The 17760-nt window shown below is 30.8% G+C and overlaps 2 protein-coding genes across 2 annotated transcripts; both read right to left on the reverse strand.

Annotated features, from left to right (window-relative positions):
- Positions 1 to 423: 423 nt before the first annotated feature.
- On the reverse strand, positions 424 to 8904 carry LOC117238532 (FMRFamide-related peptides-like). The gene is made up of 3 exons (XM_033503520.1): positions 8712 to 8904; positions 3356 to 3768; positions 424 to 2917 (listed from the first exon to the last, which is right to left on the reverse strand). Exons 1-3 carry the CDS (start codon positions 8712 to 8714, stop codon positions 2713 to 2715), a joined length of 621 nt encoding a protein of 206 aa, XP_033359411.1. The 5' UTR covers positions 8715 to 8904; the 3' UTR covers positions 424 to 2712.
- A 4811-nt stretch (positions 8905 to 13715) lies between these two features.
- On the reverse strand, positions 13716 to 16957 carry LOC117238531 (dehydrodolichyl diphosphate synthase complex subunit Nus1). Its single transcript, XM_033503519.1, has 4 exons — positions 16553 to 16957; positions 15119 to 15238; positions 14754 to 15003; positions 13716 to 14667 (listed from the first exon to the last, which is right to left on the reverse strand). The coding sequence occupies exons 1-4, from the start codon at positions 16845 to 16847 to the stop codon at positions 14577 to 14579; spliced, it is 756 nt and encodes a 251-aa protein (XP_033359410.1). The 5' UTR covers positions 16848 to 16957; the 3' UTR covers positions 13716 to 14576.
- Between the last annotated feature and the right edge of the window lie 803 nt (positions 16958 to 17760).

Genomic DNA, 17760 nt, shown 5'->3' on the forward strand with positions numbered 1-17760 from the left:
ACATGAAGCATATTGTGTAGGTAATTAGCTTGTGTAAGTGGAACCTTCTCATTTTTTCAATAAGGGTGTTTCCTTCTTTCTTAATAATATTTTCCTCGTTTTTAATAGGACTGAACAATGTTCTGTGCAATTTTATCAAGCCCTTCGAAAAGGAATTACGATTGTATTAGTCATCCAAAATTAATATAATTAACTGTTGATGTTTCAAAAAGATTTGTATAGCATGTATCATATGTTAATAAAAATTTTCTATGGTAATCGCGAGTCTAACTGTACGTGAGGTAAATTCGAAGCAATACGTACAAATTTGAAGATTCCACTGGAAATAGTAGTGATAAGTCTTGATTTTTCTCGGGTCAGCCTAAACGAAGGAGGAAACGCATATTATGGAGAGGGGTGAATGAATCAGAAACGTAAACCATATTTCCAGTCACTTTTTTTGTCCCTTTAATTATTTAATTATACGCGTGTATTAAATTTACATTCACTTTAAGAATAACGTTCAGGTTACAGACAATGTACAGTAACATAATACTAGTTCCTATTCAAATTGTGGAATACTCCAGAAAATAATAACTAGGTCCATAAAACTTTAAAAAGAGATAACAAAATATGTTCTGCTAATAAACAAAGAAAAAGGAAAATTATTACAGTCGCGACACAATTATTTCTAGTTTCACAAGGTAAGAATTCTCTATTTCAATTTGGCAACTTTTCATTTCATCTCAAATACGAAATTAATTTGTAAATATTATTAGGTCATCCCATAGGTAATGCGTTTTTTATGTATTTATGTTGAAAAAATAAATGAAAAGTTTGCTAGCAATAAGTAAACTCGATTGGTTTTTCGAAAATTTATAAATAATGATTTGAATCAATTTAAAATAATTTTAGAAAATTAAATGTAACTATATTAAAAAAGTTCGATTTGTTGCACTTTACTCTGTGCAAGAAACGAATATATTATTTTAAAATAAATCTCTGTTGCTAGGTTGTTAGGACTTAGCCAAAATTTTTTCAGGTACTCGACAATCTAACAATGGAATGACGATTTAGTTTTGTTATAGACAATGAAGACGATTGTTGCAACGCAGAAACGTTCAAGTTTTATTTCATCTCTTTTCTCTTTGGACTAATCTCGTGGACTCTCGATTCACGTATACGAAGCCAATGAAATTTTCTTTATTTACACTGAATACGCAGGTGGATGTACATTAAAGTACCCAGAAGGAACGTTATGGTACAACGTTATTCGTCGGCCTTTTTGTTAATCGAACAAATAGATCTTTATGAACAGAAATCATTTAAGGTTATACAATTATCTACGAAGGCATAAATCAATAATTAGACTAATTAGCGACGACATAAAATTTTGAAAAGATCGTAGGAAAGTATTTTTTACTACTGATAAAATAGAAATTAATTTGTGAAAAGTAATTAGTGAGGTAGATCGTTATAGATTATCGCATAAATTGATACACCAAGTTTCTACTATAGTGATTCATATAACTGTGTTTATCTTCCGTTTATTATCACGCTTATCTCTTCAGACGGCAAAATTTATTCATTAAAAATGAATTATAAAATTGTTACTTGTAATAATCACTGCTTCCATGTATCATGTTTCGTATCATTCATAATTAAATATTATCGATTCAAGTGAATACAAACTGTTGAAGTGGTTACATAACCTCAACACAAACAGTTCTTCTTTTTTTAGAATTATTGACCATTCATCTATCTGAACTCTCTTGTGCGCAATTGAATAATATTATTAATGAAATTTTATAATTCACAAGTTACAGATTAGCAGTTACAGGTTAGCAATTGACTTTCTTACATAATTGGGCCAAGTTTGATAGCAAAGCAAATGGAATTTTACAAATGAATTTATATAAAAAACATATATAACAAATAACATGTAAATCATTCGATTAATCTATTTAATGTAAAATTGTACATTTATAAAGAAGAAATCTATAACTCACAACTTGTCATTCGTCAGTTCACTACTACTAATTAATAAATTATGCAAAAGGGGCCATATTATGGCCATTAAAAAATTTAATAATGCGTTAACAGAAATAATATCAAACAGCATTATTTACATATGATCGCACAACGATCCACAAATCTTCTCGAATCTTTACAAAATTCAAGGAACTTACTGAAATATCTCCGTGAAAACCAAATAGCGCAGTAAAAATGTTAAAATCGATCCATGAGAAAAATTGAAAAATATGATAAATCCATTTTTTGTTTCTGACAATTATGTCACTTGATGTCTGAAGAAAAATGTTTTAATATGAAACAATTGAGGAAGAGAATAATCTTACAGACTTGAAAATATAAGATTTTGCAAAGTAAGTAATAAATATCCATAAATTGTGTTCTAACAAACGAATAATATGACGTAGAATTCGTTGCCGATGTATTTGTAATTGTCTAATACTATTAAGCGCAGTTTTACCTGAAAGACCAAGACAAAAGCATCAACCAGCTCCATAAAATCATTTGCAAGGCTAAAAGCTCGAAGAAAGGTGTAACAGGTCTTCGTCAAGTCATAACTGAGTATGGATCGGCCGATAACAACGTTGTCCATCGGAATTTCGGGATCGATTGCGGTGCAGTGTCCCGAAAGTGAGCTGTTGACGGCGGGTCTTGGCACGAATTCCGATGAATAGGCGCGATGGATCGATTACAAGAGCATATTTAATTGTGTTTCGAACCGAGCCGGTCTTCTAAGAAGTCCGGACTGTTTCTATGTTCTATATCGCTGTTGTTCAAAATGTTACACAGACGAAGCAATCTCGCCTCGTACGGATGAAGATCGTTAATCTCGTCATTTGATAGTAGATCGGAGCACATCGCAGTCATGTCGATTTCTAGAGGATAAACCTGCACGTTCCGGCCGTATCTAGTATGGAAAATGAATATTACGAAGAACGTTATGAACATTATTATTATTAGGTACAGTGACTACAAAAAGTATTAGCACACATTCTTATTTTCCAAAAAAAGTTTTTTTTTAGTAGGTTTTCATTTCATTTTCATTGTACCAAATTTTTGTAGTCATATGAAAATACTACTACTAGTACTATTTCTAGATCTAATTAAAGCACATAACTGTGTGGATTAATGGATCAACGGATGAATTGTGGCCAGAGGAACGAAATTAAATGTAACCAGTTTTCTCAACAGAAGCTTCAGAAGACATTTTAAAGTTCAGACAGTTAACTTTCGTTACTAATTAACAATTAGCAGGCATAAGCAGTAATTTCCTTTACTTCGATAGGTATTTGACAAATTTTTAATTTAAATAAAATCTTGGAAAATCTAATTCACTTTCACTTACCTGAGAAAATTCAAATTATTTCTTCCGTGTCTGTAATGTGTGTCATCGTTCAGGTTCTTGAAGCCCGATCGACCAAACCTAATGATGATATCTGGTGACTTGAAACGAGGATACCTGTTCACCTTTGAGCTACCATCGCCATCGCTGCTGGAAACTCTCTCTATATTTCCGTCCAGATCGCTGCGGCCGTATCTAATGAAAGAGGACCCTATGCTGCTTCGTCGTTCTTTTGAATCAGGATCTTCCGAACTTCTATCGACGTCATGCCTCTTCAGCACGTATTCGAAGTCATTGGGCCCATCCTTGAAGATCCTCAAACTTCCATCAGCCTTCATGGGGGTTAATATGGAGGAAGAAACCAGCGCCCAGTTGCAGATGAAGGACAGCACATACAACGATGTTAACGAGCTCTTCTGAAAGAATATTAAAATCCTTTGGGCATTAGTTACGTATGAAAGATCGATGAAATGCAAATGTGCTAATAATTTGCTGGTGAACTCTCAAGTACACCAATAAAAGATTTAAATCTGTACTTTTAAGTTATCTCCGAGAGCACTCTTTCTCAAAAAGTACCTAATAAAATACAGAAAATGATATACAATGTTATGAATTCACAGATATTTATAAATATGTATATTAATAATAGCATGAAAAAGCAATAATAGCAATGAAAAAGATCTTACAAAGGTGAGAAAAAAGTCATACAAAAAAGATAAAATAAAGTGTAACATAGAGAATACATAGGAATATTTATAGAAAGAACTGATTATTTACTTTACGTAACAAGATGGACGAACGATAATATCATTTGCATAACATTCGAGAACGCTGAAATCCCTATTGAACAGGACACACAATAAGGAGTAGTTATGAAGATCCAAAGAATCGCCGCGTAACGATGTTTCGTGTATAATTTCATACATTTCCTTTTCCCTGTATTTCTTTCCGTTTTATTCGCGTGTACACTCTCCTGAGCATAATGATTGTTTAAAAGTTCTTAAGAAGCTCTTAAAAGCTCTTAAAAATTGCACAAACTACTTTCCATAGAATTATTAAAATATCGGAATGTAGGAGAATAGGAATGAAAAGAAATATCAAACGTATTTTTTTTTAATGTAAAACTGGAATTTGCAGATAAAATGTATAATTTCGTTAATTAGATTTCAACAGAAAAAGAAGGTAAAGATGAAAAGTTTGTCAACTAACGAAATATATATTCTACAAGATTTAGGGTTAAGTTGGGGTTAGGTTAGGGTTATTTGACAATTACAAACACCAGCTTTATTATAATATATTTAATTTTGGAAACCAATATAACCGAGTCACAGTATTTCGATCACATATCTCATTGTACCCCGGAACTTATCCATATTTCTATAATTAAAATAGATATTTTCAAAAATAAGTAAGTATCCGGATACTTTTGTACAGTAATGTTAGTACATAGTAAGTCTAAATTCTCAAAATCTTAACTTCCACTGCTATAATTTTCAGCCCACGAAATACCACATGGTACAATTACCACGAGATAGCGGAGAATTGGTCGAAAGATTCTGTTACAGATTCCTCCAGATTATTTGATATGCGTTGTTGGTGACCGCGTCGGAAGCCGGTGATAAATAATATCGGCTTGTTATTAGATGTCTTAACAGGATGTTTAGTAATAACGCGGTATACCGAGCCAGATTAATACGACGTCTTACGTTACTTTAATTAACCCTGTACACGGTCGCCCTTCATAATGACCACGTCGCCTACGTTTTCTACTAAAAACGTACGGATTTACGAGGAAGAATAACCAGAGGAATAACCGACATAAACCAAGACCAAGAATAATATCGATGCTCTACTGGATCATTATCAATGTTATTATTCTTCGTTTGGCCTGGCCCAAAGCTTCAAGGCTTCTTTAACGACGAATGAGGAATGTTTACACAGGCAACAAAGGAAAAGAATATGAAGATCCGAAAAATTACAATGGTGATTCGAAAGTAAGATTCGTGGGAGAACAGAGGAAAAGAAAGGGAGAATAAGAATGATTTTTTTATCAAGACTGAAATTGTAAGAAATTTCTTTCTCCTGATTACGTTTGTGATTATAATGGAAAATTGGATTTGATGGGGAATATTGAAGATAAGAAAAAATTGGTCATCGTAGAAGTGATTGTGCGTGTGAATGCAAATTTTCAATATCGTGATTACGCCACTATGATTTTCAGTCCGTCATATAAACGTATAAGTCGATAGAAATGGAAAGCTTCTCGAAACACGTTGAAATAAAATCATCGTTAAATAACACCACTGAAGAAATATTCCAAACTTCATCTCCATCATGGATTGAGGTTAGGTTGTTCCACAATCAGAGAATTATTCATAAATTTCTTCCAGTCTCTTTAACTTTGACTTCAGCAATGATGATCACTGTTACTTTATAAATTTCAAAAGCATTTCCTCAAAAACTATCAGAATACCGTCAAAGAAGGGTAAAGAATAAGACGAAGAAGTTGGATGAATGTGAAATTAAAATTCGTTCTCCGTCTGATATCGTATTCGTTGTCCGCTACGGAAGAAGATCGACTTCGCAAATTATGTTATCCATCGTCCTCGATACACCTACCGCTCTTTTGATAGCAATTTGTACGAGCAAGTGGTAAGAAAAGTGGTGAAACAAGATGGGTGTAACCATGAGGAATTTTAAATATATGTCACTGGCAAAAGAAATATCTCGTCAGAGCTATCGAAAATAACGGAAGGAGAAATGCAATGAACGACTCTCTAACCTATATGCTGTCTGCACGTACTATAATACATTTCTTTTATTAATTTAATATTTATCAGTTGAATTATATATATATATTATATAATGTTAAATATATATATATATTTATAAAATCATATACATATATCCATTACATATATATATATATATATATATATATATATATATATATATATATATATATATATATATATATATATCGTTTCTCTTTGCTTTTAAGAAATTTGTTTAACGAAGGGAATTTTATAATAAAATATATGTATAATGATATCGATAACTTATGATACGTGTCAGAAAAAGATAACGAGATCTATTCTTTATTATAAACAAATTGGCTTGAAAATTGTGTCTAATTGAAATAATATGGAATTTTTTTCCTAGCAGTGAGTTGCGCAACGAAAAGTTAAAGAGGTTTTGGTTCGTGAAGCGAGCGTGTAATAACTTGATTATAATTCGATTAAGCGATAATTCGATTCGAGTAATTATATATATAGAATAATATATATCGATAATTCGATTCGAGTAATTATATATATAGAAGGAGAAATGTAAAATTCCAAAAGAAATAATGACATCCTTAAATAAATCAATATTTTATTCATAATATTCTTTTCTGTCAGAAAAATATACGGAAGAATTTGCTTCGTCCAAAATGCGAAAGGAGTACTAAACTTTAGTAAATATAATAAAATATAATAAAAATATAATTAATTATTTATGGAATGAAATCCTACAAATTAGCTTTATGCAACTAATTGTAAGTATTAAATATAGATACATTGAATGAAAATTAAAGTGATTCTACATAGAGAACATTTAGAGTTACTTGACCGGAAATGATCTGATGAGCTGTATGTGTAACAAGATACTAATTTGTACAAGAACAATTCTGCTACTTTCGATGTTACTGTTGAGATAAAAAATGGATATTGTGTAAAGGTAATAAAAACGCAAAGCAGAAGAAACAGAAAATACTAAAATATGCAATGCGTGGAAAATAAATTATTATATTATTATCATTTCATGTGTATAATACGTGGGAGTATTATCAAATGTTTGAAACGAATTACAATAGATTCTCATTTTCTTGAACCACATTTATTGGAATGAAATGTTGGTTAATAGTTAAATCCTCTTGTCTGAATATAATCTATTATTAATTGAATGAAAAATTGTAGATAGAGAAAATTAGTAAGTTCCTATCATTGTTCCATTTTGCTTCCTTCATTAATTAATGAGATGATATCATAGGTAATCGAAGAAGATTCATAATATAATTATGTAAATAATCAATGAACTCTTATTTATCTTATTTATTTAAACTTTTCAGAAAACTAACTGTTTATGCGGCTAAAATGCATTAATTTTCTTCACTATCTACGATTTGTTCATGGAAATAAAATTCTAGTGTAATTCGGACTTCATTCGGATTTCATTTTGTACGCGTACGGTCGAGCTTAAATGATTTCAAATGGTACATTACGCGGTACGAGTGCCTGTTTCAGAAATGGAGACTTTTTAAACGTTTCAAAGTTACCTTCATCTTCCTTAATATAATTATATGTTGTTTTGTAAATTAATTAAAATAATTTTCAATTCTATAGAAGAAAGTAAGCTTTTAAAAACAAGTTCAAAAGAAATTTCAAACTAGTTACTGTAATTATATGGTCTTTCCATTCCATTAATAGAAATATATAAATTATAAAGTTCATTTCAAAACATCATATTTGCATCTATTTAATATTCCAAATTGAAAAAGAAAGTTAAGCTGCATGTAACTTTTAAACTTTTTTATAGTTTCATTTGCAATGGCCTACAAGAAAGTGTAACTATTTGTCCATAACTACAAACATTCATAATTTGTAAAATATTTAAAATTAATCTAATTAGTCAATTCAATGGAAGAAGATCGATTAGTATTCAAATTAACTGCTGTTTTGATTGAATTACATGGAAACAGAAAAACAACAGTGGAAGCTGTAGAATAATTACAAACGAAATAATATTATACCAGGGATAGAATAGAAGATACTTGAACGTTTTTAATATCGCTTCCATTGTTTTGTCATTATTCTTTGCTAATCTGTGGTTACCGCGTCGACAACTGTTACATATTTGCCACGAACGCAATAAGTCTCATTTATTATCAAAACTATTATCAATTCACAAGACAATGCAGGCAATTTTTAATAGAATTGACAACAGACTTCACTTACTAACAATAAGACTTCTGACGCAAAACTATCTAAGATTGTTAACAAAATCAAGATCAAAGTATGCCTCTAATTGTGGTACCATTTCCTTTGACACAAAACAGTCACAACAACACAAAAGGTTAATATGCATTCTATTAAAAAAAGAAAACTTCAAATTACATAAGAATGCAGAAGCTGAAGATTAGTAACATTTTCACCGTGATTTTAATACACAAAGCACCTTTTACCTAATCTAGACCTATTGCAAAAAGAAGGAACATAAATAAATGAAAAGCCAAGAGAAAGTATAATAGCAAGAAAAAGGTCCAAACAGAAAGATCCACCGGTGCACCAAAAATTCACAAGAAGATTGAATCACTCACCATGTCGCAAGTGTAGTTGCTATGACTATCGAAAATTTTTCTCGATGGTCTCCGAATATGTCAAGTTCCTCCCCTTGGTGGGTGGATCGCGGTGAATTTGTTGCACAAAATGAAGAAGAAGAAGAAAGGTAGGGAAATAGAAAGGAAACTATCGCGTTCGCAGAAGGGATACGCGACGTTTGCGGCCTGTTGCTGCGGTGGAATGAGTGCCCGGGGTTAGAGATGACACCCTTTATATAGAGACACCCTCGGCGCATCCCCCGTAGTCACCTCGGGCCGACATGGGCCGACACATAGACGAGATAGCCTGAGTTATGATTGCCCGAGGCGTATAACACGATACCTCTACATTATTTTGATTCAATTACACCACCGGCTATCTCCTTTATTATTTATGAGTCTTGGCAAATAATAATCATCACCGAACAGAATCGATGATCCCTGTACCAAGACTTCTGAGATGGAACACGGATTGATCTATCAGTAACTGCTTCTTTTCACACTGGCACGATTATTTTCACGATTTTTCAATATAATAGTCTCAGATTTTCTATCTGAGTGATTTGGCCAAGTAAGAATGCTGACATGGATTACACTGATCGATCTGTAACTGTTTCTCTCCATGGTTGCACGACTGTTCTGACTATCGCTCCACATAATAGTACAAACGGTTTAAAGTTTTCTGTTCGAGAGGTTTAGTGGAATAGGAATGATTTGCTGAGTCGTATACAGGAGATTTGAAGCTAATAGTCATTTTGGGGCCCCTACAAGTAAATCAAATTTAAAAAAGTTTAACCTGGCTAGATCGATGCTTGTTAAATATTAATATTTAAATATTTATATTAAATATTAATATTTTAATATTTATATTAAATATTAATATTTTAATATTTATATTAAATATTAATATTTTAATATTTATATAATATTTAAAGATTCTTTGGTTAATCTGTCACAATTCACTTGGATTATTACTGTTACTATTATATATACATTATTATTAATTAGAATACGCACGATGCAATGGACAAAAGTGTTTTTAAAACTGCCATGATAAGCGAGACTCGTTGAAGGATTCAATAACGTTTTGATTTAACAGACGTCATTTTAGCAAAGTTAAAATTTGTATCCCAGTCTTTGCATACTAACAGACGTATTTTCTGTGATAATTGTTCACTAATTTTGTTGATAAGTATTTTTGCAGCCCCACGCTTATAGTATCCTTAGCGTGAAAGTAAATTCAAGCCTGGTTATACAATAGCACTATAATAAGACATGACTATTTTGATTGTAAAATTTGAAAAAAATCTGAAAATATACTGTTTCGACCGTTCGCGGAGAGACGCGATCGCGAGATAGCACGTCAACGAGAGTTGTCAGTTCCCGTTACGATTAAATAATCGACGCCACAAACTGATCGATCCCTTTATTTCTATTATGATAATAAGGGTAGTTCAATGAAATTGCACAGAATTAACACAAATAAATTAATGTTTATTTCAACAACTTATTAACTAGAGAGATATAAATGGAACAAAATCAAAATATAACTGCGTTTTGGTTGATAAATAATGCGCGACGTATGATATGTGTGGACGGTTCGACTTCTCGAAAAGTTCTGATCGCCCTTCGATCTTTTTCGTCTTTTCTGGAAGACGACCAACCTAACCCCACTACGTTCGGATCACGCCACATTCTTTTACGCGAGGTAAAATAACGGCCGCGAGTCGACGTTTCTGGAAGTCGCCCTGCTTAATGAACCATGCGCTTGCCACTACAATGTTTATTTGCCGGGCAGACGCGACGATTCGTCTGCGACATTGTAGTGCCACGATCGACGGTTAAGTATATGACCTATGGCAAGCCGCATGGCGTAACATATACATAGACATTATAATACATATATATTACATACATACTCTGTTTGGTAAAGATTAATTTTTGAATATTTGAGTAAATATTTGTGTTTAATTTAAAGGTGAACAGTTGTAATTTATGTCTAATATTTTCTTCTAGAATTGTTTCCCATTTATGTGGTATTTGATTTCATTCGCTCTGTTTGGTGGGTGGATCTTTGGAGAAATATCGGAAATTTGAATAAATATTTATACTCTACGGAAATTTCTATGTTATTGAAATATTGTAATAATTTATATAATTGTTTTTTATTCATTCCATATTCAGTTTGGATAGAAGAATATTTCATATTCGGGATTTGTGCTTCTATAATAAATGGTTATACAAAAAGCTACTGGAAGTTTGCATAAAGATTTAAGTGAATATTCACGTATTTATTTTTCATCGTTTGTTTTGTATTTGTTTTTCATTCGTGCTACCCTTTCCACCGATTACTATCACTTCCGTGATATTTTAGTGTAGCACCTAGAAAGAAGGATTCTTTCTCCTAAACACGCTTTGATTTTACTTCCTGTTGATTTAGATCGATTTTTCATTTTTAAATATTTCTTTTTTTTTTTTTACCGATTTCTCGACCCAAAAATGATTCTGAGAATTATTCTCGTCGATAAAAAGCGATGAAAGCCAAATTAGTAAAATTGCAAGGAATATTAATTATTAATTTTTTTCATTCCTATTCTTTTTACAAAAAAGCATTTTCTTCCTTTTATTCTTTTCTAATGCTAACACTAATTCTAATATTCTTAAATGCTTTATTATAATTTTCAAGTAGACGAGAAAGATATAAAAAAATTCAAAGGAAAAAATATTATAAAAGGCGAAATATTTCTATAGAATATTTCTACAGAAATATGTCTACATATTTCTTTAGTAGATAAAGGCTTTCATGCATCGGGGATGAAGTGCAACAGGTAGAGGCACTTGTTTTCTAGGGGCGAATCTGGGTCACTTGTTTTCCATCATGACACAACAATCGCGACACAGGTGCGAATGTTTCCTTCTTATTATATATGTATTTCTTAAATGTTTTGGATCGTCTTCCACTAGTCGCGGGAGCGGGGAAGCAGAAGGAAGGAGCATTTAACTTTGCGTAAATCTTAAGTGCAATAAATCTGTAACAATAAAAATTCATTCGTCATCTTTCCAATTTAACCTATATTTAATTTTGTTAAAACAATTACTAAGTATCTTTTAAATTCAAATAAAAACATTGAAACAAAAAGATAAATCTAACAATATGCCCTATGCGTGCATCAAAATGTGTGTAACTTCTACAAGATCAATTCTTCTTTATCTACTTCCGGATAAAACGAACCTAATAAACGAGTGCGCACAAATTCTATAGAGTAGGAAAAAAGTGTAGAAGAAAAATAACGACCTATTTGGAAAACAAATCAAATTCTTACAAATTATATTAATAACAGTTGATATTGAACGAAGTTTACGGATTATAAACTTTACGGATTATCGAATTAATGATTTCTGCTTTAACTTTTTAAGGACACAAGCATAACAACATCGGAACTTCCGGTAGTGCGTAAGTATTCCCCAATCTGACTTGAGGATAAACTTTAAAGTATTCAGACGCAATTCTTGAAGACGTGATTGCGTCTCCAGAAAAGTTAGCTGGCTTTTATTCCTGTCGTTCTTTCTTATGTCCTCTTCCTCTTCCTTCCTTTCCCTCCTCTCCTTTCTCTCCCACGTAGATGTACAGCGTATATAAGTACAATATAGCACAGTTTATCTTGAAAAATGGTTGTTTCCCTGCTCGCCAACAACCATTGTATATACATACTTGCTGTGTGGACGAAAAAGCCGGACTGACATCTTTAAAAGTATATAATCCGATGTTAAGCCTACGTACCAGTGGAAGGTATCATAGACAGTCTGCTGAGAATTTTATATTTGGATGACATCGATGGTGAAGATACAGATCAATTAAAGAAATGGTTTAGATACTTACTATTTAATTGGTCATTTTAATCTTTTAAGTTAGAAAGTTAGGTTAAGTTAGAAAGTTACGTTTGGCCGTAATTCGACTAATTTGATTTTTATTTTCGTTTTCCAATGTAAAACATAATGAATTGGTAGAAATGTACCGACTAGTGAACGACTAGTTAAGCCGATTATCCGGCCACTTTTGTAGTCAATAACTAGTAGGCAAAAAAAGCCGATTGATCAGCCTTAAATTTGTAGTATTATTAATAACTCGATAAGATATACAAATAGAAGTACAATGTACTTCCTTTACTGTCTTTAGTATGATTTTAATATTTTTTAATATGTAGTAATATAGTATACTTACTTATATGTATATATTTCTATGTAACATAATTGTTATATAAAAAATTAAAAATAATAATTAGTATTTAATTAGTAATAAGTTAGTATAAAATAAACTAAATAAACACCAATTAATATACTATAAATACCTATTAATAAACTATAAACTTTGGTAATTATATCTTAATTTTATCAGAGCAAAGACTTCAATAAATATAACAATGTTAAAAAATTTACTTTCGAGTTTGTAATATTAAACAATCATAAATTTGACGCGTTTTGTAAGGGCTTTTGAAAATCATCGGCAAAGACGTCAGCTTCTTGAGAACCAGTTAATCGGTTAATCGGATAGTTGCTAAATCTCTAATGATATGTTTAATGTAGAAGCAAATTGATGAATACCATTCCTGATCCTAATATTATTAGTGTTCTTTAAAAAAGATCTTATCATAGATATAATATGTAATATTTAGAGAAGTAACTATGAAAGAGAAGTTAACAATTAAATGATCAAAACTAACAGAAAATTGATCATTTAGTAGAATATACATATAGAATTTACATGGTTGTTGATCTTATGTTCTTAATTTACAAGCAAATAATAACAAACAAACAATAATGCTCACTTAAGAGTACCTAAATGATAGAAATGACCCGATTATAATCACATATAATTCGATTAAAGTTTCTAAAACCATTAAGTTATAGAAAGGATTGTTAAATAAATAATACAAGGCTTATGCAAAAACGAATTATCTTTATATTTTAGGAATTTGATTCCACAATACGAATTTTTACGAGATAAATACCACAGACAAAAGTAAAAATCTTGTCATCATTTTAATATCAAAATATTTGTGTGCATGGCCATTTTAGAAATAAATAATTATACATGTATATGTGGAATGTTACCGTCTTAATAAATAAAATGCAACAGCTGCCAAGATTTTAATTTCATAATATATTTATTCATAAAGCGTGAGTGCTCCTGGTTTTTGTTTAGAAAATATAAAGTTGAAAGAAGAGTGATATATTAGTTAAACTTTAAAAAATTGATCAACGTCATGTACTAAAATTTTACCTTAACTACCTAAATTTATTTGTACTTGAGTTTAAATCAATATACTTTCCTCTTTAAAATGTTATCACTTTTTAATAGTCTACTTATCACTCCTCTTTGTATTTTTTAAAATTATATTTTACTTAGCATTAACACACTATTGATATAGTATATTAAAACTAAATAAACCGAAATCTTTAATTAATTGAGGAGAAAAACGAAATATCACATTCCTTATGTTTCTCTCCATTTTTTATAGTATTAACTTATGGCAGGACAATTATTTTGCATAATTAAAATGTTTCGCTTCTACAGAATTTTGTGGAATCTTCTTTTCTTATTTATGAGAAACTCTTCAAATTAAGCTACCTAAATTCCTTCTTATCGGCAAACGTTAAAATCGGTTCATGAAACGACACTTGTGCCACACATGTAGCCATTATAAGTTTATTTAGCACGCAACCACTTATAAAATAGTATCTGTAAATTATTTTAAATTCAGTCTTTGTAAAAAATGTCCTTAGAAGCTATATTTTGTTTCACATTTGTTTGTTTCTTCTTGTTTTTGGATACAAAAACTTTTCGCAAATGAACAACAATTCCAGTTATTTTCCGAATCGTTGTTCGGATTTACTATATTTTTCTAACAGACACGTGAAATCCTTTGCAGATAAACTAACGTGTAAAGGTAACGTGCTGAAATAAAAAATACATATTATTACAAATTGAATGTAAAAAATGTTGAAGAATACGAAAACTATATATGATCGAAATAAACTTACTAGAATTCTGTTATTCGTGTTTGCCATGGCAAGACACCGTACGTGGAACAAAGGCGACCATATATTAGTCCCATATCAGGGTCCGGAATTCCCCGTGAATTTAATTTCTCATTAAGTAAATCGATATTTATTTCTTCCGGCTTAATCGTCCCTGTGACGACAGCTTCAGCTAATGTTTTTGTTAACGATACTATTTCTTTTTTTCCATCTGATGCGCACAACAAAGATATCCGCGTTTTCAATTTGAAGTCTATAAATTAGGAAGAACGATACATATATACATTACCATGTTCACCAGCATTATAGAATTAGATCCTATTCAATATATTATTAATTATAAGACATTATTTGTATAGGAAACGCACCGGTTATTCCATTTTGTGTGAATCCTGCATTTGGTTTACTCCAACTGATGCGATCCAGTAAATCGGGCCGTCTTTTTGCGAGTTCGTATTTCAATAAATTCTCATTTCGGACTAAGTAACCTATAACAACAAAAATCATTATAAGTATACTATTAATTATAAACATGATATAATTAGCAATGAAATTTAATTATAAAATTCATTTTCTAATAATTTTCTAATTGTAAAACATTTTATAAGTACTTTTTATTGATTTAGTAACAAAGCAATAGTTGAATAATATATCATATAATTATGTATCTTTTTAATAGCAAAATTAATCGAATTCGAATATACTATCGCACGCACACTTGATTTATCCTTGAGACTAGATAAGACTAAGTAAACTTTGTATTCAGTTCTAAAGATGCGAAAATTATTTGACATAACTACATTTTTTCAAATAATTACATTTTTAACTTATAAAATAAGTTCACATTGCTACAATTGAATATTTGCTACATAATTTCTACTAAAAATCCTAGAGAATCAAATCCATTTAATGCATTATTATTATTTTATTATTGAATTTTTGTTAAAAAATTATACAATTTTTAAATATACTTTTGTCCAAACTATTAGTAGATAATAGTAGTAATAATGGAACTTTAGCTAGTAGATAATATAATCAACAGCTTATGATAAGATTTGTAGTATGTTTCCAAAAAAAATTTTTGTATGGAAACATAATGTTTGTAAAAAATTATTTAAATAAACTAAGGATATATGTAAATCATGATAGAAGTTTACAAAAAAGTTGCATTATTACTACATTTAGCATTAGAATAAAGCATTTTACAATAAACATTTTATGATTTTTTTTAAACCCACATATCAAAAAAGATTGATACGAAATTAAAGAAAATAAAGAAAATTAATCCTAGGAAGGGAACTTTAAGTTAATGCCAAGATATGTTTCGATTTTGAGGTTAGAATAAATACTCTATGAAATAAATATGTATGCAGAGAAATATTAACAATACAAAGATATTCTCAATTAGTTACGTGAAAAACTTTATAAGATCAACTAACTGAAAACATTAGTTCTACTAAAAATTTAAATAATAATTAAGTTTAAGATAAGATTTAAGTCATGAAGTACTCCAAATTTAAGTTGACAGAACCATTGTTTCTACATTCTTTTACCAAAAAGGAGTACCTTAATTACATGTTCCGCTTCTATCTTCTTTGCATTTAAATTTTTCTGAAACCAGATATGACATTGACAAATCTAAAATAATCAACAGAATATTTATCTCTTGGAATTTAGATAGAATGACTGGCATAAAAAGATGAGATTCATATAGATTCATGTATCTTCTTATTTAAAAAAGTAAAAAGATATAATGATAGGAACGATGACATTGTAAAGCAATAAACAAAAATGAAAATTACCACTGATGTCAAAGAAACTGATGTAAGGTATACCAAGGGTAATACACCATCCAATAATTCGTATACAGTCAAAAACAGTGTCCTCCTTCGCGCCGAAAATGATCACTAAATGCCTTGGTAGCTTTTTCATTTCGTTCGCGACACGCGTCAGCATTTCAGTTTCTGTCCTTAGGTTCTCACGGTACCAGATTTCAGTACACTTGCGATGAACGATCATACAGCAATTATAAAACCCGGCAAATAAGTCACATGAAAAGTGGATTAGTGTTAGTAACATGCGAAATACTGTGAACATTATAACGTCCGATGATCGTCTAGTCTATGTAACATAATCACACAAGACTGGTCGTGATTTTAATGTTGAAACAAACTTTTTCAAAACTACCCGGGGATGGTCACGAGGAAAATTATGCACGTAGCCACTGACACTGACCCGTCTAGCAGACGGTCACCGTCACCTCACGTGCACCTGCTTACGCCAAATGATAAACGCACCCTTCTGTCGACAAGAAGCATTAAAACATATCATGTTGGCCGCCAAGTCACATAGAGTATGAGCACATTTTTGTCGCCTAGTTACTTTATATATTTTCATTAAGTAACGAATTATGACAATGGGATATATTTTTAAATGATCTGTAATAACCCTTCCCTATCTTATCTAAACAACAGCTAAACTGCACTACATATAATTGCACTATTTGAAGTAAAAGTGAAGATGGCGTATAGTTCATTTTTACTGCTAGTTACAATGTGTAAGAGGTTAGGATATTAGATGATACGAATTTCCAATATAAATGATGGCATAGTATATTTGCAAATTAAATAAATGGTAGTAATGGTCATACCATCACAGGAACGAATGAAAAAATGTATGCCTGATGTCGTTTAGGTGATGTTATTTGTATTGATTTAATGTACTCAAAGGAGTGTTATAAAATTACGGCTAAAAGATAGTTGGATACTGAGCTAATCTTTATTGAACTGTATCTGTAATAAATCGGAAATACTAAGTAGAAAAATTTGACATGTTAAATATTCAAATATTAAAATGTTAGTTATTACGTCGTAACTATTTTTATTTTTCAGGTTATGTTTAATTCATTAGTATTTGTTTTCAAATTACAAATACCATAAAGGATATAACCTAGCAAACGCGAAGATGGTACCCCGCTGGGGGTAGCCATCCACATGATAATCAAATAGCT

Source organism: Bombus vosnesenskii, unplaced genomic scaffold (assembly GCF_011952255.1).
Source record: "Bombus vosnesenskii isolate JDL3184/JDL3185 unplaced genomic scaffold, Bvos_JDL3184-5_v1.1 scf7180000013527, whole genome shotgun sequence".
NCBI classification, from domain to species: Eukaryota; Metazoa; Arthropoda; class Insecta; order Hymenoptera; family Apidae; genus Bombus; species Bombus vosnesenskii.

Excerpts from the sequence above, each read along its gene's own strand:
- LOC117238532 (XM_033503520.1), bottom strand. Across the intron at positions 2,918-3,355 it reads AATAATTTGAATTTTCTCAG|ATACGGCCGGAACGTGCAGG; the intron begins GTAAGTGAAAGT and ends TTTCCATACTAG.
- LOC117238531 (XM_033503519.1), bottom strand. The coding sequence starts at position 16,847 with ATGTTCACAGTATTTCGCATGTTACTAACACTAATCCACTTTTCATGT. Across the intron at positions 15,239-16,552 it reads CAGTTTCTTTGACATCAGTG|GTTACTTAGTCCGAAATGAG; the intron begins GTAATTTTCATT and ends TTGTTGTTATAG. Across the intron at positions 14,668-14,753 it reads ACACGAATAACAGAATTCTA|CACGTTACCTTTACACGTTA; the intron begins GTAAGTTTATTT and ends TTTTTATTTCAG.